This window comes from Somniosus microcephalus, chromosome 8, assembly GCF_052327205.1.
Source record: "Somniosus microcephalus isolate GS21.2 chromosome 8, FLI_Smic_1.0, whole genome shotgun sequence".
Lineage (NCBI taxonomy): Eukaryota > Metazoa > Chordata > Chondrichthyes > Squaliformes > Somniosidae > Somniosus > Somniosus microcephalus.
Genome location: NC_140994.1, coordinates 2,148,500 through 2,176,158, shown reverse-complemented (window position 1 = coordinate 2,176,158; position 27,659 = coordinate 2,148,500). Strand labels below are relative to the sequence as shown.

The window sequence follows — 27,659 nt, the reverse complement described above, 5'->3', positions numbered from 1 at the left end:
CGTGAGGGGGGGAGAGAGCGCGGGGGGGAGAGAGCGCGGGGGGGAGTGAGGGGGGGAGAGAGCGCGGGGGGGAGAGAGTGAGGGGAGAGAGCGCGGGGGGGAGTGAGGGGGGGGGAGAGCGCGGGGGGGGGAGAGCGCGGGGGCGAGGGAGTGAGGGGGGGGAGAGCGCGGGGGGGGAGAGCGCGGGGGGGAGGGAGCGAGGGGGGGAGGGAGCGAGGGGGGGAGAGCGCGCGCGGGGGAGAGAGGCGGGGGGGAGAGAGCGAGGGGGGGGAGAGAGGCGGGGGGGAGAGTGAGGGGGGGAGAGAGCGCGGGGGGTAGTGGGGGGGGAGAGAGTGAGGGGGGGAGAGAGAGCGCGGGGGGTAGTGGGGGGGAGAGAGTGAGGGGGGGAGAGAGAGCGCGGGGGGAGTGAGGGGGGGAGAGAGGCGGAGGGGAGAGAGGCGGGGGGGAGCGAGGGGGGGGAGAGAGCGGGGGGAGAGAGCGAGGGGGGGAGAGGCGGGGGTGAGAGAGCGACGGGGGGGGAGAGTGAGGGGGGGAGAGAGCGCGGGGGGTAGTGGGGGGGGAGAGAGTGAGGGGGGGAGAGAGAGCGCGGGGGGTAGTGGGGGGGGAGAGAGTGAGGGGGGGAGAGAGAGCGCGGGGGAGTGAGGGGGGGAGAGAGAGCGCGGGGGGAGTGAGGGGGGGAGAGAGAGCGCGGGGGGAGTGAGGGGGGGAGAGAGAGCGCGGGGGGAGTGAGGGGGGGAGAGAGAGCGCGGGGGGAGTGAGGGGGGGGAGAGAGCGCGGGGGGAGAGGGGGGGAGAGAGAGCGCGGGGGGAGTGAGGGGGGGGAGAGAGAGCGCGGGGGGAGAGAGAGAGCGCGGGGGGAGTGAGGGGGGGGAGAGAGCGCGGGGGGAGTGAGGGGGGGAGAGAGAGCGCGGGGGGAGTGAGGGGGGGAGAGAGAGCGCGGGGGGAGTGAGGGGGGAGAGAGCGCGGGGGGGGAGTGAGGGGGGGAGAGAGCGGGGGGGGAGTGAGGGGGGGAGAGAGCGGGGGGGGAGTGAGGGGGGGAGCGAGGGGGGGGAGAGAGCGAGGGGGGGGGAGAGAGTGGGAGTGAGGGGGGGAGAGCGGGTGAGAGAGTGGGTGGGTGTGAGTGGGTGAGGGAGAGAGAGGGTGGGTGTGAGTGAGGGGGAGGGAGGAGAGGGATTGAGTGAGGGGGAGGGAGGAGAGGGAGTGAGTGAGTGAGAGTGAGGGGGAGGGAGTGAGGGGGAGTGAGTGAGTGGGAGGGGGGAGTGGGTGAGGGGGAGTGAGTGAGGAGAGGGAGTGAGTGAGGAGAGGGTGTGAGTGAGGAGAGTGGGGGAGGGAGTGAGAGGGAGGGGGGGTGAGGGGGGGAGGGAGTGAGAGGGGGAGGGAGTGAGAGGGGGAGTGAGGGGGGGAGGGAGGGAGTGAGGGGGGGGAGGGAGGGAGTGAGGGGGGAGGGAGTGAGGGGGAGGGAGGAGGAGGGGGAGTGAGTGGGAGGGAGGGAGTGAGTGAGAGGGGGAGGGAGGGAGAGTGAGGTGAGTGGGGGGGAGGGAGTGAGGGGGTGGGAGGGAGAGAGTGAGGGAGGAGAGGGAATGTGTGAGGGAGGAGAGGGAGTGAGGGAGGGGGAGAGTGTGTGTCTGAGGGGGAGGGAGGGAGTGTGAGAGGAGGGGGTGTGTGAGGAGAGGGAGTGAGTGAGAAAGTGTGTGTCTGAGGGAGGGTGAGAGATGGGGTGTGTGAGGGAGGGAGGGGGTGTGTGAGGGAGGGAGAGGGTGTGAAGGAGAGAGTGTGTTTGAGGGAGGTGGAAGTGTGTGTCTGAGGGAGGGAGGTGAAGGGGAGAGTGAGGGAGAGAGAGAGAGAGGGTGAGAGATGGGGTGAGGGAGGGAGAGGGAGGGTGGGTGAGATGGGGTGAGGGAGAAGGAGGGAGTGAGGGGAAGTGTGTGTCTGAGGGGGGTGGCGAGTGAGTGAAGGGGGGGAGAGTGAGGGGGGGGGGAGAGTGAGGGGGGGGCGAGGGAGGGAGGGGGAGCGTGGGAGGGAGGGGGGTCGAGGGAGGGGGAGCGTGGGAGGGAAGGGGGGCGAGGGAGGGAGGGGGGAGTGTGGGCGGGAAGGGAGCGTGGGAGGGAGGGGGGGGCGTGGTAGGGAGGGGAGCATGGGAGGGAGGGGGAGCATGGGAAGGGGGGGCGATGGAGCGTGGGAGGGGGCAAGGGAGCGTGGGAGGGGGCCGAGGGAGCGTGGGAGGGGGCCGAGGGGAGCGTGGGAGGGGCCGAGGGAGCATGGGTGGGGGGGGCGAGGGAGCGGGGGGGGGCGAGGGAGCGGGAGGGGGCGAGGGAGCGGGAGGGGGCAAGGGAGCGTTGGGGCGAGGGAGCGTGGGAGGGAGGGGGAGTGGGGGGCGAGGGAGCATGGGAGGAAGGGGAGGGGGGAGAGGGCGGGGGGGAGAGGGAGAGGGCGGGGGGAGAGGGAGCGAGTGAGGGAGAGGGAGAGGGAGAGGGAGGGGGGAGAGGGAGCGAGTGAGGGGGGAGTGAGTGTGAGGGAGGGGATGGAGCGAGTCTGAGGGGGGAGTGAGTGTGAGGGAGAGTGAGTGAGGGTGGGGGTGAGTGAGGGAGAGTGGGACGGAGTGTGAGGGAGGGGGGAGTTTGTGAGGGGGGGAGGGAGAGGGGGGTAAGGAGAGGGAGGGAGAGCGTGTGAGGGGATAGAGAGAGAGTGTGTGAGAGAGAGTTGGAGAGAGATGTGGGGGGAGTGAGAGAATGGGATACCATCGTGGCTATAAGGCTGAGAGTAGGGCCTTGTGTTAGAGGGTGGGACTAGGATACACGAAGGGTGGAGTGAGGGTTTGGGGAATGGGGGTTGGTGGGGAGAGGGGTGAGGTAAGGGGATGGTTTTCATGGAACACTGACGATGATCTACATGGACCCTGAGTCTATTTTCATCCAGCAATTCCTATATTCCTAAGTCGAGTCAGAGAGCGGAGAACTATGGTGGTGAGAGGGGCAATGGGGCTGGGCAGGGAGCAGGGAAAGAGCGAGATGCTGAGGCCCCAGAGTGGAGAAGCTGGGGATAAGAGGAGGCTTGCAGTGAATAAGCAGATACGGGTATAGGAAGATCTGTGCCGGGGGTGGGGGGGTGAGAGAGACCAGGAACAAAAGCCAGGGGAGGGAGTGCAGAGGTGAGCCGTGTAATGGGTGGACCCTGTGAGGCCTGCTCGTGCAGCTCTGTGTTTTCTGATTGGGGCAGTATTGGATCAGATTACTGGTTTGGTGTGTGAAGGTTTTTCTCGGCATCCCCCTGTGTCTCAGGCGATAGAAACAGTTTATTTCTCTTTCTGACAGGGACACGACCTGTAACATGGTGATCAGCAATGAGCCCTCACTCCAGAGCAAGCCCATCTTCTTCAACCCTGACTTCTTTGTGGAGAAACTTCGCCACGAGAAGCCGGAGGTGTTTCTGGAATTGGTTGTGAGCAACGTCACACGTCTCATTGACCTGCCTGGCTCCGAGTTCGCACAGCTGATTGGTGAGGAGGAGCCCAAATTACCCAGCAGCACCAGCTCCAGCTTTTTCCGCACATTCAACTTCCTGAAGCGCAAAGGTCAGTGCCAGTTCTTGGTTAAATGTTGGAACAGATTCCCCAGGTGGTCCCAATACCCACTGACACTACACTCGCATCACTGGCCTCCAAGTCCATCGACTCTTCCACACTTTGGCAATGATTTTCCTATTGCTATTTATCATAGAAACTTACAGCACAGAAGGTCGTCATTCGGCCCATCGTGCCTGTGCTGGCTCTTTGAAGGAGATGTCGTGCTTAATCCCACACCAGTTTCTATTTATACCAGTTGTACCTGCTGTATAAATCGATCGCACCAGGGATCCTTCACTGACAGGATTCCTGTTACCAGTCCTTGTGTGGCTGTCTCTGCGCTAGAGTAGAATCAGATAAATAGAGTCATAGAGTTATACAGCACAGAAAGAGGCCCTTCGGCCCATCACGTCCGTGCCGGCCATCAAGCCCTGTCTAATCTAATCCCATTTTCCAGCATTTGGTCCGTAGCCTTGTATGCTATGGCATTTCAAGTGCTCATCTAAATGCTTCTTGAATGTTGTGAGGGTTCCTGCCTCTACCACCCTTTCAGGCAGTGAGTTCCAGATTCCAACCACCCTCTGGGTGAAAAAGTTCTTCCTCAAATCCCCTCTAAACCTCCTGCCCCTTACCTTGAATCTATGCCCCCTTGTTATTGACCCCTCTACTAAGGGAAAAAGTTCCTTTCTATCTACCTTATTTATGCCCCTCATAATTTTGTACACCTCAATCAGGTCCCCCCTCAGCCTTCTCTGCTCCAAGGAAAACAACCCCAGCCTGTCCAGTCTTCATAGCTGAAGCGCTCCAGCCCAGGTAACATCCTGATGAATCTCCTCTGCACCCTCTCCAAAGCAATCACATCCTTTCTATAGTGTGGCGACCAGAACTGCACACAGTATTCCAGCTGTGGCCTAACCAGCGTTTTGTACAGCTCCATCATAACCTCCCTGCTCTTATATTCTATGCCTCGGCTAATGAAGGCAAGTATCCCATATGCCTTTTTAACCACCTTATCCACCTGTTCTGCTGCCTTCAGGGATCTATGTACATGCACACCAAGGTCCCTCTGATCCTCTGTCTTTCCTAGGGTCTTACCATTCATTGTGTATTCCCTTGCCTTGTTAGTCTGTCCAAAATGCATCACCTCACACTTTTCAAGGTTAAATTCCATTTGCCACTGTTCCGCCCATCTGACCAACCCATCTATATCGTCCTGCAGACTGAGGCTACCCTCCTCGCTATTTACCACTCCACCAATTTTCGTTTCATCTGCAAACTTACTGATCATACCTTTTACATTCACATCCAAATCATTAGTGTAGACCACAAACAGCAAAGGACCCAACACTGATCCCTGCGGTACCCCACTGGACACAGGCTTCCAGTCACAAAAACAACCTTCGACCATCAGCCTCTGCCTTCTGCCACTAAGCCAGTTTTGGATCCAATGTGCCAAGGCACCCTGGATCCCATGGGCTCTTACCTTCTTGACCAGTCTCCTATGCGGGACTTTATCGAAAGCCTTACTGAAATCCATGTATACCACATCCACTGCACTACCCTCATCCACACACCTAGTCAACCCCCTCGAAAAATTCAATCAAATTGGTCAGACATGATCTTCCCTTGACAAAGCCATGCTGACTATCCCTGATTAATCCTTGCCTCTCCAAGTGGAGACTAATTCTGTCCCTCAGAATTTTTTCCAATAATTTCCCTACCACAGATGTTAGGCTCACTGGCCTGCAGTTCCCCGGTTTATCCCTACTACCCTTCTTGAACAATGGTACTACGTTAGCTGTTCTCCAGTCCTCTGGCACATCCCCTGTGGCCAGAGGTTCTGAAAATTTGTGTCAGAGCCCCTGCAATCTCCTCCTTTGCCTCACACAGCAGCCTGGGATACATCTTGTCCGGGCCTGGGGATTTATCCACTTTTAAGCCTGCTAAAACCGCTAGTACCTCCTCCCTCTCGATGCTAATATGTTCAAGTATATCACAGTCCCCCTGCCCGATTTCTATGTCTACATCGTCTTTCTCCATAGTGAACACAGATGCAAAAAATTCATTTAAAACTCCACCTACATCTTCTGGCTCTACACACACATTGCCACTTTGGTCCCTAATGGGCCCTACTCTTTCCCTAGTTATCCTCTTGCCCTTAATATACTTATAAAACACCTTAGGATTTTCCTTTATTTTGCTCGCCAGTGTTATTTCATGGCCCCTCCTCGCTCTCCTAATTTCTTTTTTAAGTATCCCCCTGCACTGTGTATACTCCTCTAGGGCTTCCTCTGTCTTTAGTCCTTTGTATCTGCCAAAAGCCCCCCTTTTTTTTCCTAATCCATTCTCGTATATCCCTTGACATCCAGGGTTCCCTGGGCTTGTTGGTCCCACCCTTGACCTTTACGGGAACATGTTGCCATTGTACTCTCTCAATTTCCTTTCTGAAAGACTCCCATTGCTCCGATGTGGATTTTCCTACAAGTAGCTGATCCCAGTCCACTTTGGCCAGATCCTGCCTTATATTAAAATCAGCCTTCCCCCAATTTAGAACCTTTATTTCCGGTCCATCTCTGTCCTTTTCCATGACTACCTTAAATCTCACCGAATTATGGTCACTGTCACCAAAGTGCTCACCTACTAACACTTCTACCACTTGCCCGGCCACATTCCCTAGAATTAGGTCCAGTACCGCCCCCTCTCTTGTAGGACTTTCTACATGCTGGCTCAAAAAGCTCTCCTGGATGCACTTTAAGAATTCTGCACCCTCTAAGCCTTTCACACTCTGACTATCCCAGTTAATATTGGGGAAGTTGAAATCCCCCACTATAATTACCCTATTATTTCTACGCTTCTCTGAGATTTGCCTACATATCTGTTCCTCTATCTCCCCCTGGCTGTTTGGGGGCCTATAGTACATTCCCAGCAAAGTGCTAGCCCCCTTTTTGTTTTTAAGTTCTACCCATATGGCCTCATTAGAGGAACCTGCTAAGATATCATCCCTCCTTACAGCAGTAATTGTCTCCTTAATTAATATTGCGACACCCCCTCTTTTACCCGCCCCCCCCCGTCTCGCCTGAGACAGGATGATCATAGATTGGCAGTGATCAGTAGCCAGAGCTCTCCAGGAATCTCTGCAGACTTCACACATCTTATACCATACAGGGGCACTTCGTTTTATAAAACCACTATTCATTCTGCAGGAAAATTATATCCAGTTACAGAGTGTCAGGTTGTGTGTTACTATCGTGTGATTGTCACCAGCACCTGTGAGCTACCCAGCAGCCTCACCACTGGAGAGGATCACCACACTGGTTACAAAGCTGTGTGAAGCACCAGGGGTGATGTACATAGAGATACCGCCTGTAACCACGGCCGCTGATTCCAGCCCATAGAGTCACCGTCTGTAACCACGGCCACTGATTCCAGCCCATAGAGTCACCGCCTGTAACCACGGCCACTGATTCCAGCCCATAGAGTCACCGTCTGTAACCACGGCCACTGATTCCAGCCCATAGAGTCACCGTCTGTAACCACGGCCGCTGATTCCAGCCCATAGAGTCACCGTCTGTAACCACGGCCACTGATTCCAGCCCAGTCACCGTCTGTAACCACGGCTACTGATTCCAGCCCATAGAGTCACCGTCTGTAACCATGGCCACTGATTCCAGTCCAGTCACCGTCTGCAACCACGGCCACTGATTCCAGCCCAGTCACCGTCTGTGACCACGGCCACTGATTCCAGTCCAGTCACCGTCTGCAACCACGGCCACTGATTCCAGCCCAGTCACTGTCTGTAACCACGGCCACTGATTCCAGCCCATAGAGTCACCGTCTGTAACCACGGCTACTGATTCCAGCCCAGTCACCGTCTGTGACCACGGCCACTGATTCCAGTCCAGTCACCGTCTGCCACCACGGCCGCTGATTCCAGCCCAGTCACCGTCTGTGACCACGGCCACTGATTCCAGTCCAGTCACCGTCTGCAACCACGGCCGCTGATTCCAGCCCAGTCACTGTCTGTAACCACGGCTACTGATTCCAGCCCATAGAGTCACCGTCTGTGACCACGGCCACTGATTCCATTCCAGTCCAGTCACCGTCTGTAACCACGGCCGCTGATTCCAGCCCAGTCACCGTCTGTAACCACGGCCGCTGATTCCAGCCCATAGAGTCACCGTCTGTGACCACGGCCACTGATTCCAGTCCAGTCACCGTCTGTGACCACGGCCACTGATTCCAGTCCAGTCACCGTCTGTAACCACGGCTACTGATTCCAGCCCTGAGTTACTGTCTCCTTTAAACACGGTTCTGCACTATGATTGGTGAATTAGTGTAGCAGGGATGGAGCTGCATGTGTTGGGGACGGAGCAGGCAGTCATTTATCACCAGTGCCGTGGTACTGAATTTTGATGCAAGTGCTTTGTGATTTTCAGAGAAGGGGGTTGTCTTTGGAGCTCCACTAACAGAAGAGGGAATCGCTCAGGTTTATCAGCTCATCGAATATCTCTACAAAAGTAAGTGAAACTACAACAGCAGCTCAGGGTAATAAAAATCTAGCTGTCCACCTTCTCCTGACCTCACCTCATCTCCTGTTCCCGTCTCTCGCCCTCTTTCCATTTTTGCCCCTCTCCACCTCCTCATGTTCACCTTTCTCTCTTCCTCCATCTTCGTCCCACTCCCTCGCCCCCTTCTCATCTTAGCCTCTCTCTTTCTCCCGTCTTCGCCTCGCTCCTCTGTCTTCGCAATGCTTGGCAAATCCATGTTGCTATGTTTAAGCCCCTCTGTGTTGTTGCCTCTCCCCCAGCCCTACACCCCAGCTCACACACTGCCTTTAATCGAGCACAGCCTGTTCGTTTCACAGTGTAATATGCAGATATTATTTGTGCTCTTCAGAAATCTGCTGTAACAGAAATTCTGAGAATCTGGGAGGATTTGAAGATGATTCTTTTACTGTAATAGCAAAAGGCTTAATACTAATCCTTCCTAGTCCTGGTCTCAGATTATACCTCTACTAGCAAATAACAATTATCCCCTTATAAAAACTTTAACATGTTTGTGCATTACCTGTGGTTCTGATTGCTCTGAAAATAAACCCTAATGTGCATCTCCTTTTGCATCATATCACGAACGCTTTCAGACATTCATATTTCTCTTTCCCTCCATACCACAGACCTCCATGTAGAGGGTCTGTTTCGTGTTCCTGGGAACAGTATCCGACAGCAGGCCCTGAAGGAAGCTTTAAACAGCGGAGTGGACCTAGATCTGGATTCTGGAGAGTTTCATCCCAATGATGTCGCAACTCTGTTGAAAATGTTCCTCGGAGAACTTCCAGAGCCACTCCTCAGTCACAGACATTATAACGCTCATCTCAAAATAGCAGGTACAGTTACAGGGAGCAGCAGTCAGTGTGTGAGTGAGTGACAGATACAGTTACAGGGAGCAGCAGTCAGTGTGTGAGTGAGTGACAGATACAGTTACAGGGAGCAGCAGTCAGTGTGTGAGTGAGTGACAGATACAGTTACAGGGAGCAGCAGTCAGTGTGTGAGTGAGTGACATACAGTTACAGGGAGCAGCAGTCAGTGTGTGAGTGAGTGACAGATACAGTTACAGGGAGCAGCAGTCAGTGTGTGAGTGAGTGACAGATACAGTTACAGGGAGCAGCAGTCAGTGTGTGAGTGAGTGACAGATACAGTTACAGGGAGCAGCAGTCAGTGTGTGAGTGAGTGACAGATACAGTTACAGGGAGCAGCAGTCAGTGTGTGAGTGACAGATACAGTTACAGGGAGCAGCAGTCAGTGTGTGAGTGAGTGACAGATACAGTTACAGGGAGCAGCAGTCAGTGTGTGAGTGAGTGACAGATACAGTTACAGGGAGCAGCAGTCAGTGTGTGTGTGAGTGACAGATACAGTTACAGGGAGCAGCAGTCAGTGTGTGAGTGAGTGACAGATACAGTTACAGGGAGCAGCAGTCAGTGTGTGAGTGAGTGACAGATACAGTTACAGGGAGCAGCAGTCAGTGTGTGAGTGAGTGACATACAGTTACAGGGAGCAGCAGTCAGTGTGTGTGTGAGTGATACAGTTACAGGGAGCAGCAGTCAGTGTGTGTGTGAGTGACAGATACAGTTACAGGGAGCAGCAGTCAGTGTGTGTGAGTGACGGACAGTTACAGGGAGCAGCAGTCAGTGAGTGAGTGACAGATACAGGGAGCAGCAGTCAGTGTGTGAGTGAGTGACAGATACAGGGAGCAGCAGTCAGTGTGTGAGTGAGTGACAGATACAGGGAGCAGCAGTCAGTGTCTGAGTGAGTTACAGATACAGGGAGCAGCAGTCAGTGTGTGTGAGTGACAGATACAGTTACAGGGAGCAGCAGTCAGTGTGTGAGTGACAGTTACAGGGAGCAGCAGTCAGTGTGTGTGAGTGACATACAGTTACAGGGAGCAGCAGTCAGTGTGTGAGTGACAGATACAGTTACAGGGAGCAGCAGTCAGTCTGTGAGTGAGTGACAGATACAGTTACAGGGAGCAGCAGTCAGTGTGTGCGTGAGTGACAGATACAGTTACAGGGAGCAGCAGTCAGTGTGTGAGTGAGTGACAGATACAGTTACAGGGAGCAGCAGTCAGTGTGTGTGAGTGACAGGGACAGTTACAGGGAGCAGCAGTCAGTGTGTGAGTGACAGATACAGTTACAGGGAGCAGCAGTCAGTGTGTGAGTGAGTGACAGATACAGTTACAGGGAGCAGCAGTCAGTGTGTGAGTGAGTGACAGATACAGTTACAGGGAGCAGCAGCCAGTGTGTGAGTGAGTGACAGATACAGTTACAGGGAGCAGCAGTCAGTGTGTGTGAGTGACAGATACAGTTACAGGGAGCAGCAGTCAGTGTGTGAGTGAGTGACAGATACAGTTACAGGGAGCAGCAGTCAGTGTGTGAGTGAGTGACAGATACAGTTACAGGGAGCAGCAGTCAGTGTGTGAGTGACAGATACAGTTACAGGGAGCAGCAGTCAGTGTGTGAGTGACAGATACAGTTACAGGGAGCAGCAGTCAGTGTGTGAGTGACAGATACAGTTACAGGGAGCAGCAGTCAGTGTGTGAGTGAGTGACAGATACAGTTACAGGGAGCAGCAGCCAGTGTGTGAGTGAGTGACAGATACAGTTACAGGGAGCAGCAGTCAGTGTGTGTGAGTTACAGATACAGGGAGCAGCAGTCAGTGTGTGAGTGACAGATACAGTTACAGGGAGCAGCAGTCAGTGTGTGAGTGAGTGACAGATACAGTTACAGGGAGCAGCAGTCAGTGTGTGTGAGTGAGTGACAGATACAGTTACAGGGAGCAGCAGTCAGTGTGAGTGAGTGACAGATACAGTTACAGGGAGCAGCAGTCAGTGTGTGTGAGTGACATACAGTTACAGGGAGCAGCAGTCAGTGTGTGAGTGAGTGACAGATACAGTTACAGGGAGCAGCAGTCAGTGTGTGTGAGTGACAGACACAGTTACAGGGAGCAGCAGTCAGTGTGTGAGTGAGTGACAGATACAGTTACAGGGAGCAGCAGTCAGTGTGAGTGAGTGACATACAGTTACAGGGAGCAGCAGTCAGTGTGTGAGTGAGTGACAGATACAGTTACAGGGAGCAGCAGTCAGTGTGTGAGTGAGTTACAGATACAGGGAGCAGCAGTCAGCGTGTGTGAATGAGTGACAGATACAGTTACAGGGAGCAGCAGTCAGTGTGTGAGTGAGTGACAGATACAGTTACAGGGAGCAGCAGTCAGTGTGTGAGTGAGTGACAGATACAGTTACAGGGAGCAGCAGTCAGTGTGTGAGTGAGTGACAGATACAGTTACAGGGAGCAGCAGTCAGTGTGTGAGTGAGTGACAGATACAGTTACAGGGAGCAGCAGTCAGTGTGTGTGTGAGTGACAGATACAGTTACAGGGAGCAGCAGTCAGTGTGTGAGTGAGTGACAGATACAGTTACAGGGAGCAGCAGTCTGTGTGTGTGAGTGACAGATACAGTTACAGGGAGCAGCAGTCAGTGTGTGAGTGACAGATACAGTTACAGGGAGCAGCAGTCAGTGTGTGAGTGACAGATACAGTTACAGGGAGCAGCAGTCTGTGTGTGAGTGACATACAGATACAGGGAGCAGCAGTCAGTGTGTGAGTGAGTGACAGATACAGTTACAGGGAGCAGCAGTCAGTGTGTGAGTGAGTGACAGATACAGATACAGGGAGCAGCAGTCAGTGTGTGAGTGAGTGACAGATACAGTTACAGGGAGCAGCAGTCAGTGTGTGAGTGGGTGACAGATACAGTTACAGGGAGCAGCAGTCAGTGTGAGTGACAGATACAGTTACAGGGAGCAGCAGTCAGTGTGTGTGTGAGTGACAGATACAGTTACAGGGAGCAGCAGTCAGTGTGTGAGTGAGTGACAGATACAGTTACAGGGAGCAGCAGTCAGTGTGTGAGTGTGACAGGGACAGTTACAGGGAGCAGCAGTCAGTGTGTGAGTGAGTGACAGATACAGTTACAGGGAGCAGCAGTCAGTGTGTGAGTGAGTGACAGATACAGTTACAGGGAGCAGCAGTCAGTGTGTGAGTGACAGATACAGTTACAGGGAGCAGCAGTCAGTGTGTGAGTGAGTGATACAGTTACAGGGAGCAGCAGTCAGTGTGTGAGTGTGACAGGGACAGTTACAGGGAGCAGCAGTCAGTGTGTGTGTGAGTGACAGATACAGTTACAGGGAGCAGCAGTCAGTGTGTGAGTGAGTGACAGATACAGTTACAGGGAGCAGCAGTCAGTGTGTGAGTGAGTGACAGATACAGTTACAGGGAGCAGCAGTCAGTGTGTGAGTGACAGATACAGTTACAGGGAGCAGCAGTCAGTGTGTGAGTGACAGATACAGTTACAGGGAGCAGCAGTCAGTGTGAGTGACAGATACAGTTACAGGAAGCAGCAGTCAGTGTGTGAGTGAGTGACAGATACAGTTACAGGGAGCAGCAGCCAGTGTGTGAGTGAGTTACAGATACAGGGAGCAGCAGTCTGTGTGAGTGAGTGACAGATACAGTTACAGGGAGCAGCAGTCAGTGTGTGAGTGAGTGACAGATACAGTTACAGGGAGCAGCAGTCAGTGTGTGAGTGAGTGACAGATACAGTTACAGGGAGCAGCAGTCAGTGTGTGAGTGAGTGACAGATACAGTTACAGGGAGCAGCAGTCAGTGTGTGAGTGAGTGACAGATACAGGGAGCAGCAGTCAGTGTGTGAGTGAGTGACAGATACAGTTACAGGGAGCAGCAGTCAGTGTGTGAGTGACAGATACAGTTACAGGGAGCAGCAGTCAGTGTGTGAGTGACAGATACAGATACAGGGAGCAGCAGTCAGTGTGTGAGTGAGTGACAGATACAGTTACAGGGAGCAGCAGTCAGTGTGTGAGTGAGTGACAGATACAGGGAGCAGCAGTCAGTGTGTGAGTGAGTGACAGATACAGGGAGCAGCAGTCAGTGTGTACCTAAGCCAGGCCTGCAGATCAGTGGATAATCACAAGGACTATCATTTTGTAGAGTTTATGCAGATGCTGTCAGACTTTGTGTTTAGAGACTGTATTAATTGGAAGTATTTTTTGAATGTCAATTTGTCTCTGGTGTCTGTTTCTCTCGCTGTTAGATCTAATGGTGTTTGATGCGAAGGGGAAGAAGACCGTCCCTGACAAGGAGCGTCAGATCGAGGCTCTCCAGCTGCTCTTCCTGTTGCTGCCCTCAGCCAATCGGAACATGCTGAAGTTGCTGTTGGACCTGCTATACCACACCGCCAAGCAGCAGGACAGGAACAAAATGTCTGCCTACAACCTGGCACTCATGTTCACCCCACACATTCTCTGGCCAAGGAGTGTAAGTGGACGTCTTGTCTACAGTATTTAGTCTGTCTTCAGCACGGATTTGTTAAAGGCAAATCGTGTTTAACTAACATGATCGAGTTTTTTGATGAGGTAACAGTGAGGGTTGATGTGGAGTACATGGATTTCCAAAAGGCGTTTGACAAAGTGCCACACAATAGGTTTGCCAGCAAAGTTGAAGCCCATGGAATAAAAGGGACAGTGGCAGCATGGATACAGAATTGGCTAAGTGACAGGAAACAGAATTGTGGTGAACGGTTTTTCAGACTGGAGGAAGGTACACAGTGGTGTTCCCCAGGGGTCGGTTCTAGGACCACTGCTTTTCTTGATATATATTAATGACTTGGATGTGGGTGTACAGGGCACAATTTCAAAATTTGCAGATGACACAAAACTTGGAAGTATAGTGAACATTGAGGAGGATAGGGATAGACTTCAAGAGGACACAGACAGGCTGGTGGAATGGGCGGACACGTGGCAGATGAAATTTAACGCAGAAAAGTGCGAAGTGATACATTTTGGTAGAAAGAATGAAGAGAGGAAATACAAACCAAAGGGTACAATCCTAAAGGGGGTGCATGAACAGAGAGACCTAGGGGTATATGTGCACAAATGGTCGAAGGTGGCAGGGCAGGCTGAGAAAGCGGTTTAAAAAAAGTTTACGGGATCCTGAGCTTCATGAATAGAGGTATAGTGTACAAAAGCGTGGAAATTATGATGAACCTGTATAAAACACTGGTTCGGCCTCAACTGGAGTATTGTGTCCAATTCCAGGCACCGCAGTTTAGGAAGGATATGAAGGCCTTAGAGAGGGTGCAGAAACGATTTACGAGAATGATTCCAGGGATAAGGGACTTCAGTTACATGGATAGACTGGAAAAGCTGGGGTTGTTCTAGAAACATAAAAACATAGAAGATTGGAGCAGGAGGAGGCCATTTGGCCCCTCGAGCCTGCTCCGCCATTCAATGCGATCATGGCTGATCATCCAAATTCAGTACCCTGTCCCTGCTTTCTCCCCATATCCCTTGATACCCTTAGCCTTAAGAAATATATCTAACTCCTTGAATATATTTAATGAATTGGCCTCAACTGTCTTCTGTGGTAGAGAATTCCACAGGTTCACCACTCTCTGGGTGAAGAAATTCCTCCTCATCTCAGTCCTAAATGGCTTACCCCTTATCCTTAGACTGTGACCCCTGGTTCATAGAGTTTTACAGCACAGAAAGAGGCCCTTCGGCCCATCGTGTCTGCGCCGCCCATCCATCCCTGTCCAGTCTAATCCCATTTTCCAGCATTTGGTCCATAGCCTTGTATGCAATGGCATTTCAAGTGCTCATCCAAATGCTTCTTGAATGTTGTGAGTGTTCCTGCCTCTACCACCCTTTTAGGCATTGAGTTCCACATTCCAACCACCCTCTGGGTGAAAAAGTTCCTCCTCAAATCCCCTCTAAATCTCCTGCCCCTTACCCTGAATCTATGCCCCCTTGTTCTTGACCCCCCTACTAAGGGGAAAAGTTCCTCTTTGTCTACCCTATCTATGCCCCTCATCATTTTGTACACCTCAATCAGGTCCCCCCTCAGCCTTCTTTGCTCCAAGGAAAACAACCCCAGCCTGTTTAGTCTTTCTTCATAGCTGAGGCGCTCCATCCCAGGTAACATCCTGGTGAATCTTCTCTGCACCCTCTCCAAAGCAATCACATCCTTCCTATAGTGAGGTGACCAGAACTGCACACAGTACTCCAGCTGTGGCCTCACCAGCGTTTTGTACAGCTCCATCATAACCTCCCTGCTCTTATATTCTATGCCTCGGCTAATGAAGGCAAGTACCCCATATGCCTTTTTAACCACCTTATCTACTGTTCCGCTGCCTTCAGAGATCTATGTACATGTACACCAAGGTCCCTCTGACCCTCTGTACTTCCTAGGGTCCTACCACTCATTGTGTATTCCCTTGCCTTATTTGTCCGTCCAAAATGCATCACCTCGCACTTTTCAGGGTTAAATTCCATTTGCCACTTTTGCGCCCAACTGACCAACCCGTCTATATCGTCCTGTAGCCTGAGGCTTTCCTCCTTGCAATTTACCACCCCACCAATTTTCGTGTCATCTGCAAACTTACTGATCATCCCTTTTACATTCTCATCCAAATCATTTATGTAGATCACAAACAACAAGGGACCCAGCACCGATCCCTGAGGTACCCCACTGGACACAGGCTTCCAGTCACAAAAGCAACCTTCGACCATCACCCTCTGCCTCCTGCCACTCAGCCAGTTTAGGATCCAACGCGCCAAGGCACCCTGGATCCCATGGGCTCTTACCTTCTTGACCAGTCTCCTATGCGGGACTTTGTCAAAAGCTTTACTGAAGTCCATGTAAACCACATCCACAGCATTTCCCTCATCCACCTCCCTAGTCACCCCCTCGAAAAATTCAATCAGATTTGTCAGACATGATTTACCCTTGACAAAGCCATGCTGACTATCCCCGATTAATCCTTGCCTCTCCAAGTGGAGACTAATTTTGTCCCTCAGAATTTTTTCCAATAATTTCCCTACCACAGATGTTAGGCTCACTGGCCTGTAATTCCCTGGTTTATCCCTGCTACCCTTCTTGTATAATGGTACTACATTAGCTGTTCTCCAGTCCTCTGGTACATCCCCTGTGGCCAGAGGGGTTCTGAAAATTTGTGTCAGAGCCCCTGCAATCTCCTCCTTTGCCTCCCACAGCAGCCTGGGATACATCTCGTCCGGGCCTGGGGATTTATCCACTTTTTGGCCTGCTAAAACCGCTAGCACCTCCTCCCTCTCGATGCTAATATGTTCAAGTATGTCACAGTCCCCTTGCCCGATTTCTATGTCTGCATCGTCTTTCTCCATAGTGAACACAGATGCAAAAAATTCATTTAAAACCCCGCCTACATCATCTGGCTCTACACACAGATTGCCACTTTGGTCCCTAATGGGCCCTACCCTTTCCCTGGTTATCCTCTTGCCCTTAATATACTTATAAAACATCTTAGGATTTTCCTTTATTTTGCTCGCCAGTGTTATTTCATGGCCCCTCCTCGCCCTCCTAATTTCTTTTTTAAGTATACCCCTGCACTTTTTATACTCCTCTAGGGCTTCTTCCGACTTTAGTCTTTTGTAACTGCCAAAAGCCCCCCTTTTATTTCTAATGCATTTTTGTATCTCCCTTGTCATCCAAGGTTCCCTTTGCTTGTTGGTCCCACCCTTGACCTTTACAGGAACATGTTGGCGCTGTACTCTCTCTATTTCCCTTCTGAAAGTCTCCCACTGTTTTGATGTGGATTTTCCTATAAGTAGCTGCTCCCAGTCCACTTTGGCCAGATCCTGCCTTATCATATTAAAATCGGCCTTCCCCCAATTTAGAACCTGGATCTAAATTCAGAATCTAGTTCTGGATTCTCCCGCCATCGAGAACATCCTTCCTGCATCTAGTCTGTCCAGTCCTGTTAGAATTTTATAAGTTTCAATGAGATCCCCTCTCATTCTTCTAAACTCTAGCGAATATAAGTCTAATCGACCCAATCTCTCTCCATACGTTATTCCTGCTATCCCAGGTATCAGTCTGGTGAATCTTCGCTGCACTCCCTCCATGGCAAGAACATCCTTCCTCAGATAAGGCGTCCAAAACTGCACACAATACTCAAGGTGTGGTCTCACCAAGGCCCTGTACAACTGCAACAAAACATCCTTGCTCCTCTACTCGAATCCTCTCGCTACGAAGGCCAACATACCATTTGCCTTCTTAACCGCCTGCTGCACCTGCATGCTTACCTTCAGCGACTGGTGCACAAGGGCACCCAGGCCTCGTTGCACGTCCCCTTTTCCCAATCTATTGCCGTTCATATAATAATCTGCCTGATATACCTATCAATTCATTCCATGAAAAGCGACGAGTTAAGATAGTAACTATAGGTTTTTATTGGCTAAATAACAGAGCCCACCCTCGTGGGTGATCGGTTCCAACAAGGAAGAATACTAGCCAAGCGGTCACCTTTATACCTGGGCAAGCAGGCGGAGCCATGGGCAGAGTCAGCTGAGGTATGCCTAGGTATAACAGCGTGCGTGGCAAGAGGTAACCTTGTCTAGTGATAACAACAGTGTAACGATAGTGAACGGTAATAGTGGTTTACCACATTCACCCCTTGTTTAAAATTGAGTCCGGCGGGGTGAAGTGTACTACCAGTTCGTGTATGTCAGTCTCTCAGGAGGCATCGTAAGCCTTTCTGATCGGCGCAGCAGCGGCGGCGGTGGTGCAGTATCCGATGTTAATGCTGGTGTCTGCGTGGTCGACGAAGGCTCCTGGGGTTCCGGCATGCCGTCTACAGGAGCTGGATTTGGGGGAGTGGTGGGGGGTAACGGTGGTATCTCAGGGGTGCCCGAGGGTGCGAGGTCTCGCAAGGAGACAGTGTCCTCCCGCCCGTCTGGGTATGCCACATAGGCGTACTGGGGGTTGGCGTGCAGGAGGTCCACCCTCTCGACCAGGGGGTCCGTTTTATGGGTCCTCACGTGCTTCCGCAGCAGGACGGGCCCCGGAAAAGTCAGCCATGTTGGTAGCGAGGTTCCCATAGTCGACTTCCTGGGGAAAACAAACATTCGTTCATGGGGGGTGGCGTTAATGGCAGTGCAAAGCAGTGACCGGATGGAGTGGAGCGCTGCCGGGAGGACTTCCTGCCAGCGAGAGGTTGGGAGGCCCTTAGACTTTAGGGCTAAGAGGATGGCCTTCCAAACTGTCGCGTTTTCTCTTTCCACCTGGCCGTTCCCCCGGGGGTTGTAGCTGGTGGTCCTGCTCGCAGCAATACCTCTCGCGAGCAGGAACTGGCGAAGTTCCTCGCTCATGAAGGATGCGCCCCGGTCGCTATGTATATAGTTCGGGAACCCGAACAAGGCGAAGAGGTCGTTCAGGCATTTGATGACCGTGGTACTGGTCATGTCTGGGCAGGGGGTGGCAAAGGGGAAACTGGAGTACTCGTCAATAATGTTGAGGAAGTACACATTACGGTCAGAGGACGGGAGGGGCCCCTTAAAATCGATGCTCAAGCGCTCGAAGGGGCGGGTGGCCTTGATCAGGCTTGCTCTGTCCGGCCTATAGAAATGCGGTTTGCATTAGGCACAGGTCTGGCAGTTCCTGGTCATGGTCCTGACCTCCTCGATGGAGTAGGGCAGGTTGCGGGCCTTAATGAAGTGGTAAAGTCTGGTGACCCCGGGGTGGCAGAGGTCGTTGTGGAGGGTCCGCAGTCTATCAACTTGCGCGTTGGCGCATGTACTTCGTGATAGAGCATCTGGGGGGTCGTTGAGTTTACCAGGCCGGTACAAGATATCGTAATCGTAGGTGGAGAGCTCAATTCTCCACCTCAAGATCTTGTCGTTCTTGATTTTGCCCTTCAGCTTGTTATTAAACATAAAAGCAACCGAACGCTGGTCGGTGAGGAGGGTAAATCGTTTGCCTGCCAGGTAATGCCTCCAGCGTCGTACCGCCTCCACAATCGCCTGGGCCTCCTTCTCGACAGAAGAGTGTCGGATCTCAGGACCCTGGAGGGTCCTTGAGAAGAAGGCCACAGGTTTCCCCGCCTGGTTAAGGGTTGCAGCTAGGGCGAAGTCGGATGCATCGCTTTCCACTTGGAAAGGGATGGACTCATCCACTGCGTGCATTGTGGCCTTCGCAATGTCTCCTTTTATGAGGGAGAAGGCTGCGCCTGCTTCTGCTGTCGGGGGGAAGGAGGTGGACTTCATGAGGGGTCTGGCTTTGTCCGCATAATTGGGCACCCATTGGGCATAGTAAGCGAAGAGCCCCAGGGTTCTCTTCAGCGCCTTTGGACAGTGGGGGAGGGGAAGCTCCATGAGGGGGCGCATTCTTTCGGGGTCGGGGCCGATGACTCCGTTCTCTACTACGCAGCCGAGGATGGCAAGGCGCGAGGTGTTAAACACACATTTCTCCTTATTGTAAGTGAGGTTCAGCCGTTGGACCGTACGGAGGAATTTCTCCAGATTAACATCGTGGTCCTGCTGGTCACGGCCGCAGATGGTGACGTTATCTAGATAAGGGAACATGGCCTGCAGCGCGTTCTGGTCAACCATCCGGTCCATCTCCCTTTGGAAGACCGAAACCCCGTTGGTGACGCCGAAGGGAACCCTAAGGAAGCGGTAGAGGCGGCCATTCGCCTCGAAGACGGTATACTGGCGGTCCTCAGGGCGGATAGGGAGTTGGTGATAGGCCGACTTGAGGTCGATGGTGGAGAATACCCGGTACTGTGCAATCTGGTTGACCATATCAGATATGCAGGGAAGGGGGTATGCGTCCAGCTGGGTGTACCGGTTTATGGTTTGGCTGTAGTCGATGACCAGGCGGTGTTTATCGCCGGTCTTAACGACTACGACCTGGGCACGCCAGGGGCTGGTGCTCCCCTCGATGATGCCCTCCTTCAGGAGCCGCTGCACCTCAGAGCTAATAAAAGCTCTGTCCCCGGCGCTGTACCGCCTGCTCTTGGTAGCGACGGGTTTACAGTCACGGGTGAGGTTAGCGAACAAGGAGGGGGGCGGGACTTTGAGGGTGGAGAGGCCGCAGGTGGTACGCGGCGGGCGGTTTAAATTTTGCTGGTTGCAGACTGTGAGTGGGGGGAGGGATCCACCGTAAGCCAAAGTGACACTTTGAAGGTGGCTTTGGAAATCCAGCCCTAGTAGGACGGCAGCGCAGAGCTGTGGCAGGACGAGAAGTTTAAAGTTTTTATATTCCGTGCCCCTAACCGACAGGGTCACCACACAGTAGCCGCTGATGTCTGTTGAATGGGACTTCGCTGCCATCGAGATCCGATGGCGCGTTGGCCGGACAGTGAGGGAGTAGCAGCTCACCGTGTCTGGGTGAATAAAACTCTCCGTGCTTCCGCTGTCGAACAGGCAGGTCATGGCGTGGCCGTTTACTTCGATGTCCATCATGGACTTGGACAGATGATGCGGGAGAGCTTGGTCAAGCGTGACGGAGGCCAGTGTATGGCTGAGTGAGCTGCTGTAGTCTGCAGGTGAGGCGGTGGTCGGGTCTGGAGACAAAACGGCGGCCGAGTGCGGCGAACAAAATGGCGGCGCCCATGACGCGGATCCCCACGAAGTTGGACAAAATGGCGGAGAAGATGGCCGCCCCCACGACTCACGATGCAATGCTGGCATCTGTGGCCTTGATCAAAGATGGCCGCCCCCACAACTCACATGAGGCACTGCTGGCGTCTGTGGCTTTCCCCCTGCAGGCGTTTACGAAGTGGCCTTTCTCTTTTTGCAGCCGGAGCAGGTCGCGTTCCTTGCAGGGCAGCGCGCCCTTTGATGTCTCGCCTGGCCACAGAAGAAGCAGCTGGCGGCCCGATCGCGGAGGTCCGCTGCCGCAACAGGTCCCGGGGATGGCGGTCCCAATCGATTCCGGGACACCGACGCCATAGTAGGTCCCAGGGGCGGCGGTGCGAGGGGTATTGCGGCCGGAGTCGGGCCCGAGTCCCAGGGTCGCGCAGCACTGTACCTGGAGTACGCCTCGAGGTCCCGATGGGCCACTTCCAGGGAGCGAGCGAGGGCAGCAGCTGTTTTCAATTCGAGGTCCTTTGATTCGAGCAGTCTTTGCCGTGAGTAGTCGGACCGAAGGCCTTTCACGAAGGCATCGCGGATATTTCCTTCAGTATTTTCTGCAGCCGTTACAGCTTTAAAGTCATAGTCCCTGCCGAGTGTTTGTAGCGCCCGTAAAAATTCATCTACAGACTCTCCTGGCTGTTGCGAGCGGGATCTTAGGAGATGTCTGGCATACATTGAATTTACTGGGCTCCGGTACTGCTCTTTTAGCAGGTTGAGGGCGTCCTCATATGTAGCAAGGTCCCGGATGAGTACAAATACTTTAGGGCTCACCTGGGCGGTCAGGACTCTTAGTTTGGATTCCGGAGGCACGCCGGAGGCTCCCAGGTAGGATTCGAAACAGCTCAGCCAGTGTTCGAAGTCGAGGGCTGAATTCGCTGCCTGTGGGTTTAGATCCAGGTACGGCGGTCGGAGGGCTCGCAGCCAGGTCGGCTGCTGGGGCTGTTGTAGCTGGTCGTTTGGCTGCTCCGATCCACTCATTTCAAAATTTAGCCAATAAAATTGATATACCTATCAATTCATTCCATGAAAAGCGACGAGTTAAGATAGTAACTATAGGTTTTTATTGGCTAAATAACAGAGCCCACCCTCGTGGGTGATCGGTTCCAACAAGGAAGAATACTAGCCAAGCGGTCACCTTTATACCTGGGCAAGCAGGCGGAGCCATGGGCGGAGTCAGCTGAGGTATGCCTAGGTATAACCGCGTGCATGGCAAGAGGTAACCTTGTGTAGTGATAACAACAGTGTAAACAGTGATAACAACAGTGTAACAATAGTGAACGGTTGTGAACGGTAACAGTGGTTTACCACACTGCCTTCCTGTTTTTTGCCACCAAAGTGGATAACCTCGCATTTAGCCATATTATACTGCATCTGCCCAAGCGCCCAACCTGTCCAAATCGTACTGGAGTTTCTCTGCATCCTCCTCACAGCACACATGCCCACCCAGCTTTGTGTCGTCTGCAAACTTGGAGATACTACATGTAGTTCCCTTGTCTAGATCATTAATATATATTGTGAATAGCTGAAGTCCTAGGACCGATCTCTGCGGTACCCCACTAGTCACTGCCTTTCACTCGGAAAAAGACCCGTTTATTCCAACTCTTTGCTTCCTGTCTGCCAACCAGTTTTCTATCCAAGTCAGTACCTTACCCCAATCCCATGTGCCTTAACTTTACACGCTCGTCTCTTATGCGGGACCTTATCGAAAGCCTGCTGAAAGTCCAAATACACCACATCCACTAGTTCTCCCTCATCTATTCTACCAGTTACATCCTCAAAAAATTCCAGTAGATTAGTCAAGCACGATTAACCTTTTGTAAATCCATGTTGACTTTGTCCGATCCTGTCACTGTTTTCCAAGTGCGCTGCTATTACATCTTTTATAATGGACTCTAGCATTTTCCCCACTACCGATGTCAGGCTTACCGGCCTATAATTCCCCGTTTTTTCTCTACCACCTTTTTTAAATAGTGGGGTTACATTAGCTACCCTCCAATCCATGGGAACTGTTCCAGAGTCTATAGAATTTTGGAAGATGACCAGCAAATCATCGACTATTTCTAGGGCCACTTCCTTAAGTACCCTAGGATGTAGATTATCAGGCCCTGGGGATTTATTGGCCTTCAATTCCGTCAATTTCCTTAACACCATTTCCCTACAAATACTGATTTCATTCAGTTCCTCCCTCTCATTAGACCCTATGTTCCCTGACATCTCTGGGAGGTTATTTGTGTCCTCCTTTGTGAAGACAGAACCAAAGTATGTATTTAATTGATCAGCCATGTCTTTGTTCCCCATTTATAGATTCCCCTGATTCTGACTGCAAGGGACCTACGCTTGACTTTACCAATCTTTTTCTCTTCACATATCTATAGAAGCTTTTACAGTCAGTTTTTATGTTCCCTGCAAGCTTACTCTCATACTCTATTTTCACCCTCTTAATTAATCCCTTTGTCCTCCTTTGCTGAATCCTAAACTGCTCCCAATCCTCAGGCTTGCTGCTTTTTCTGGCCAATTTATATGTCCTCTCCTTGGATCTTATGCTATCTCTAATTTCCCTTGTTAGCCAATGTTGAGTCACCTTTTTTGTTTTATTTTTATACCAAACAGGGGTGAACAAATTCTGTAGTTCATCCATGTGATCTTTAAATGTTAGAGCAGAGAATGTTGAGAGGGGATTTGATAGAGGTGTTCAAAATCATGAGGGGTCTGGACAGAGTAGGTAGAGAGAAACTGTTCCCATTGGCAGAAGGGTCGAGAACCAGAGGACACAGATTTAAGGTGATTGGCAAAAGAACCAAAGGTGACATGAGGAAAAACCTTTTTACTCAGTGAGTGGTTAGGATCTGGAATGCGCTGCCTGAAAGGGTGGTGGAAGCAGACTCAATCGTGGCTTTCAAAAAGGAATTGAATAAGTACCTGAAGGGAAAAAAATTGCAGAGCTACGGGGAAAGTGCGGGGGAGTGGGGCTAGCTGAGGTGCTTTTGCAGAGAGCCGGCACGGGCTGAATGGCCGCCTTCCGTGCTGTAACCATTCTATGATATTCATTTGTTTCTCTGTCCTACAGTCTATTTGCTTTTAAAAGTAATGCCTGACATCCCCTAACCACACTTCGCCCTCCAATTTACAGTTTTAGTTTTGATGCCAAGAGCATTCATTTTAGACACAAGTCTTCTGTGATAAGCCTCATCAAACGCTTTCTGAAAATAAAACGAATATCTTCCCAGGCGAACTCAGTGACATCAAAACATCTCACTGACTCTTCCAAATGTAATGTGTCTCCACCTTGGGTTTATTGTCTTCACTCTCGCGGATGTTCAGCTAACTGACCTGCATTCCCAGCAATGTTTCAAAACTTTGGGCATGGACTATACATACAGTACACCTATTTCCAGCTTGAATCAACTGACTTATTATTCAGCTGTTCATTGTCTCAGATCTTGGATTTTATCTGTCCTTTTCTCCTAATTTCATTTTCTTTTCTTCTCCTAACAGTTGATGGCCGCTGACCTCCAGGAGAACATCACAAGGCTAAATAATGGAGCGACGTTTCTGATTAAACACTCTCAGAAGCTCTTCCGGGTAAGGGAATGCAGATTGTGGCTAGGATTGGGGCAGGTGGACCTGAAAATGAGTCAGAACTTCAGGTAACTGTGCTTAAAAGGATTCCCTGACACACTCTCACTCAGACTGGTACAGTTGCAATACCTCACCTCATTGGACTTGCCTGGAGGAACATGTTGCTTCACACAACAGAACGTGACTGAAGTGGGGCGGGCACTACATGCTGACAGAGGCTGGGGGTGGGTGCTGCATGGCGAGTGCTGGAGGGCAGACACTCAGACAGACAGGTGCTGTGTGACGAGCAGACACTGAGACAGACAGGAGCTGTGTGACGAGCAGACACTCAGACAGACAGGAGCTGTGTGACGAGCAGACACTGAGACAGACAGGTGCTGTGTGACGAGCAGACACTGAGACAGACAGGAGCTGTGTGACGAGCAGACACTGAGACAGACAGGAGCTGTGTGACGAGCAGACACTCAGACAGACAGGAGCTGTGTGACGAGCAGACACTGAGACAGACAGGTGCTGTGTGACGAGCAGACACTGAGACAGACAGGAGCTGTGTGACGAGCAGACACTGCGACAGACAGGAGCTGTGTGACGAGCAGACACTGAGACAGACAGGAGCTGTGTGACGAGCAGACACTGAGACAGACAGGAGCTGTGTGACGAGCAGACACTGAGACAGACAGGAGCTGTGTGACGAGCAGACACTGAGACAGACAGGAGCTGTGTGACGAGCAGACACTCAGACAGACAGGAGCTGTGTGACGAGCAGACACTGAGACAGACAGGTGCTGTGTGACGAGCAGACACTGAGACAGACCGGAGCTGTGTGACGAGCAGACACTGAGACAGACAGGAGCTGTGTGACGAGCAGACACTGAGACAGACAGGAGCTGTGTGACGAGCAGACACTCAGACAGACAGGAGCTGTGTGACGAGCAGACACTGAGACAGACAGGTGCTGTGTGACGAGCAGACACTGAGACAGACAGGAGCTGTGTGACGAGCAGACACTGCGACAGACAGGAGCTGTGTGACGAGCAGACACTGAGACAGACAGGTGCTGTGTGACGAGCAGACACTGAGGCAGACAGGAGCTGTGTGACGAGAAGGGGTGCTGGGTGATCCCTGTGGTGAAGCATTGCTGGGGGCAGGCACGGATTAAAATGAAGTTTTGACTGTAGAAGAGTAAATGATGCTGTCAAAAATCAGTTTGAAGTGTGTTTTTGCTGCTCTATGTTCAAAGATTGCTACTTTTACACAGTTAGTTGTGAATCTGAAGGCAGTGGCTTGTGAGCAGTAGGAAGCTGAGAGACAGTGAAACTGGTGTCTGTCAGGATCCTGAAGATCTCTGGGCTGGGTTTACACCATCCCCTAATTAGAGTGCTTCACCTCTAGACTGGATAATGTAGCCAGGTTCTAGATATGAAAGGGTAGCGATTTAGTACAGTGCCATTCAGATCCCAAAGGAACTGTTTGTTCTTTAATTACTTTTTATAATTAAAGTGTGAAAGAATTGGAACCATTGCAAGGATTCTACTCTAACCTAGTCTGTCTGTGCAGGCACCAGCGTACATTCGAGAACTCGCCAGGCTGCAGTTCACAGGATCAAAAGTCTCAGTATCCAAGGTAAAATTATATTTATTATTGTCTAAAAGAACCAGTCCCAACAGCACTACCAAGGTAGCAGCTGGGCATGTCAGACCTACAGTGACCTCCCCTATAGGACTGGGGTGAAACAGGACACTGGCTGCCAGCTCCTTGTCTATGGTTAGCTGGATTCTGATGGGATTTATGGCTTTATCTACCTGAGCTCACACTTCCGGGGATTTAAGTATTTGAATCCATTGGTGTCGCTGTTCATCCACATCATTGAGTGCAGGGGGGGGGGGAGATTAAATGGGTGGGTAGAGTCCATGATAGGGGAGATTGTACATGGGCTGTGGGAGGAGATTAAATGGGTGAACATAGGAACAGGAGGAGGCCATTCAGTCCATCGAGTCTGTTCCGCCATTCAATGAGATCCTGGCTGCTCTGCGACCTAACTCCATGTACCTGCCTTTGGCCCAGATCCCTTAATATCTCTGATTAACAAAAAGCTATTAATTGCCGATTTAAAATTAACAATTGGTCCAGCATCAGCTGCCATTTGCGGTAGAGTTCCAAACTTCTGCCACCCTTTGTGTGTAGAAGTGTTTCCTAATTTCACTCCTGAAAGGTCTCCAATTTGCTGGAGTTCTTTGAAGATGTAATGAGCAGGGTGGACAAAGGTGAACCAGTGGATGTGGTGTATTTGGATTTTCAGAAGGCATTCGATAAGGTGCCACATAAAAGGTTACTGCATAAGATAAGAGCTCACGGAGTTGGGGGTAATATATTAGCATGGCTAGAGAATTGGCTAACTAACAGAAAGCAGAGAGTCAGAATAAATGGGTCATTTTCCGGTTGGCAAACGGTAACTAGTGGGGTGCCACAGGGATCGGTGCTGGGGCCTCAACTATTTATAATCTACATTAATGACTTGGACGAAGGGACCGAGTGTAATGTAGCCAAGTTTGCGGCTGATACAAAGATGGGTGGGAAAGCAAGTTGTGCAGAGGAGTCAAAAGAACCTGCAAAGGGATATAGACAGGCTAAGTGAGTGGGCAAACATTTGGCAGATGGAGTATAATGTGGGAAAGTGTGAGGTTATACACTTTGGCAGGAAAAATAGAAAAAGCAAATTATTATTTAAATGGAGAGAGATTACAAAATGCTACAGTTCAGAGGGACCTGGGGGTCCTTGTACATGAAACACAATAAGTTAGCATGCAGGTACAGCAAGTAATCAAAAAGGCAAATGGAATGTTGGCCTTTATTTCAAGGATGTTGGAGAATAAAAGCAGGGAAGTCCTGCTACAACTGTACAGGGTATTGGTGAGACCACACCTGGAGTACTGCGTACAGTTTTGGTCTTCTTATTTAAGGAAGGATATACTTGCATTGGAGGCAGTTCAGAAACAATTCACTAGGTTAATTCCAGAGATGAGGGGTTTGACTTATGAGGAAAGGTTGAACAGGCTGGGCCTATACTCATTGGAATTTAGAAGAATGAGAGGTGATCTTATTGAAACATATAAGGTACTGAGGGGGCTCGACAGGGTAGATGCAGAGAGGATGAAATCTAGGACTCGGGGGCACAGTCTCAGAATAAAGGGTCGCCTTTTTAGAATTGAGATGAGGAGGAATTTCTTCTCTGAGGGTTGTAAATCGGTGGAATTCTCTGCCCTAGAGAGTCGTGGAGGCTGGGTCATTGAATACATTTAAGGTGGAGAGAGACAAATTTTTGCAAGATAAGGGAGTGAAGGGTTATGGGGAGCGGGCAGGGAAGTGGCTTTGAGCCCAAGGTCAGCCATGATCTTATTGAATGGCGGAGCAGGCTCGAGGGGCCAAGTGGCCTATTCCTGCTCCTATTTCTTATGTTCTTATATATAATATAAAAACAGAAAATGCTGGAGATACTCAGCAGGTCAGGC

General features: G+C 51.6%; 1 protein-coding gene across 2 annotated transcripts in view; it reads left to right on the top strand.

Moving 5' to 3' along the window:
• arhgap19 (Rho GTPase activating protein 19) overlaps nt 1–27,659 on the top strand; it is a 57,054-nt gene that overhangs the window by 3,955 nt on the left and 25,440 nt on the right. For both annotated transcript variants that reach the window (XM_085994120.1, XM_085994119.1), the window contains exons 2-7: nt 3,311–3,570; nt 7,998–8,078; nt 8,735–8,944; nt 13,209–13,432; nt 24,067–24,153; nt 25,708–25,773. In XM_085994120.1, the coding sequence (XP_085850246.1) occupies nt 3,311–3,570; nt 7,998–8,078; nt 8,735–8,944; nt 13,209–13,432; nt 24,067–24,153; nt 25,708–25,773 (928 nt within the window). The remainder of the gene's footprint in view (nt 1–3,310; nt 3,571–7,997; nt 8,079–8,734; nt 8,945–13,208; nt 13,433–24,066; nt 24,154–25,707; nt 25,774–27,659) is intronic.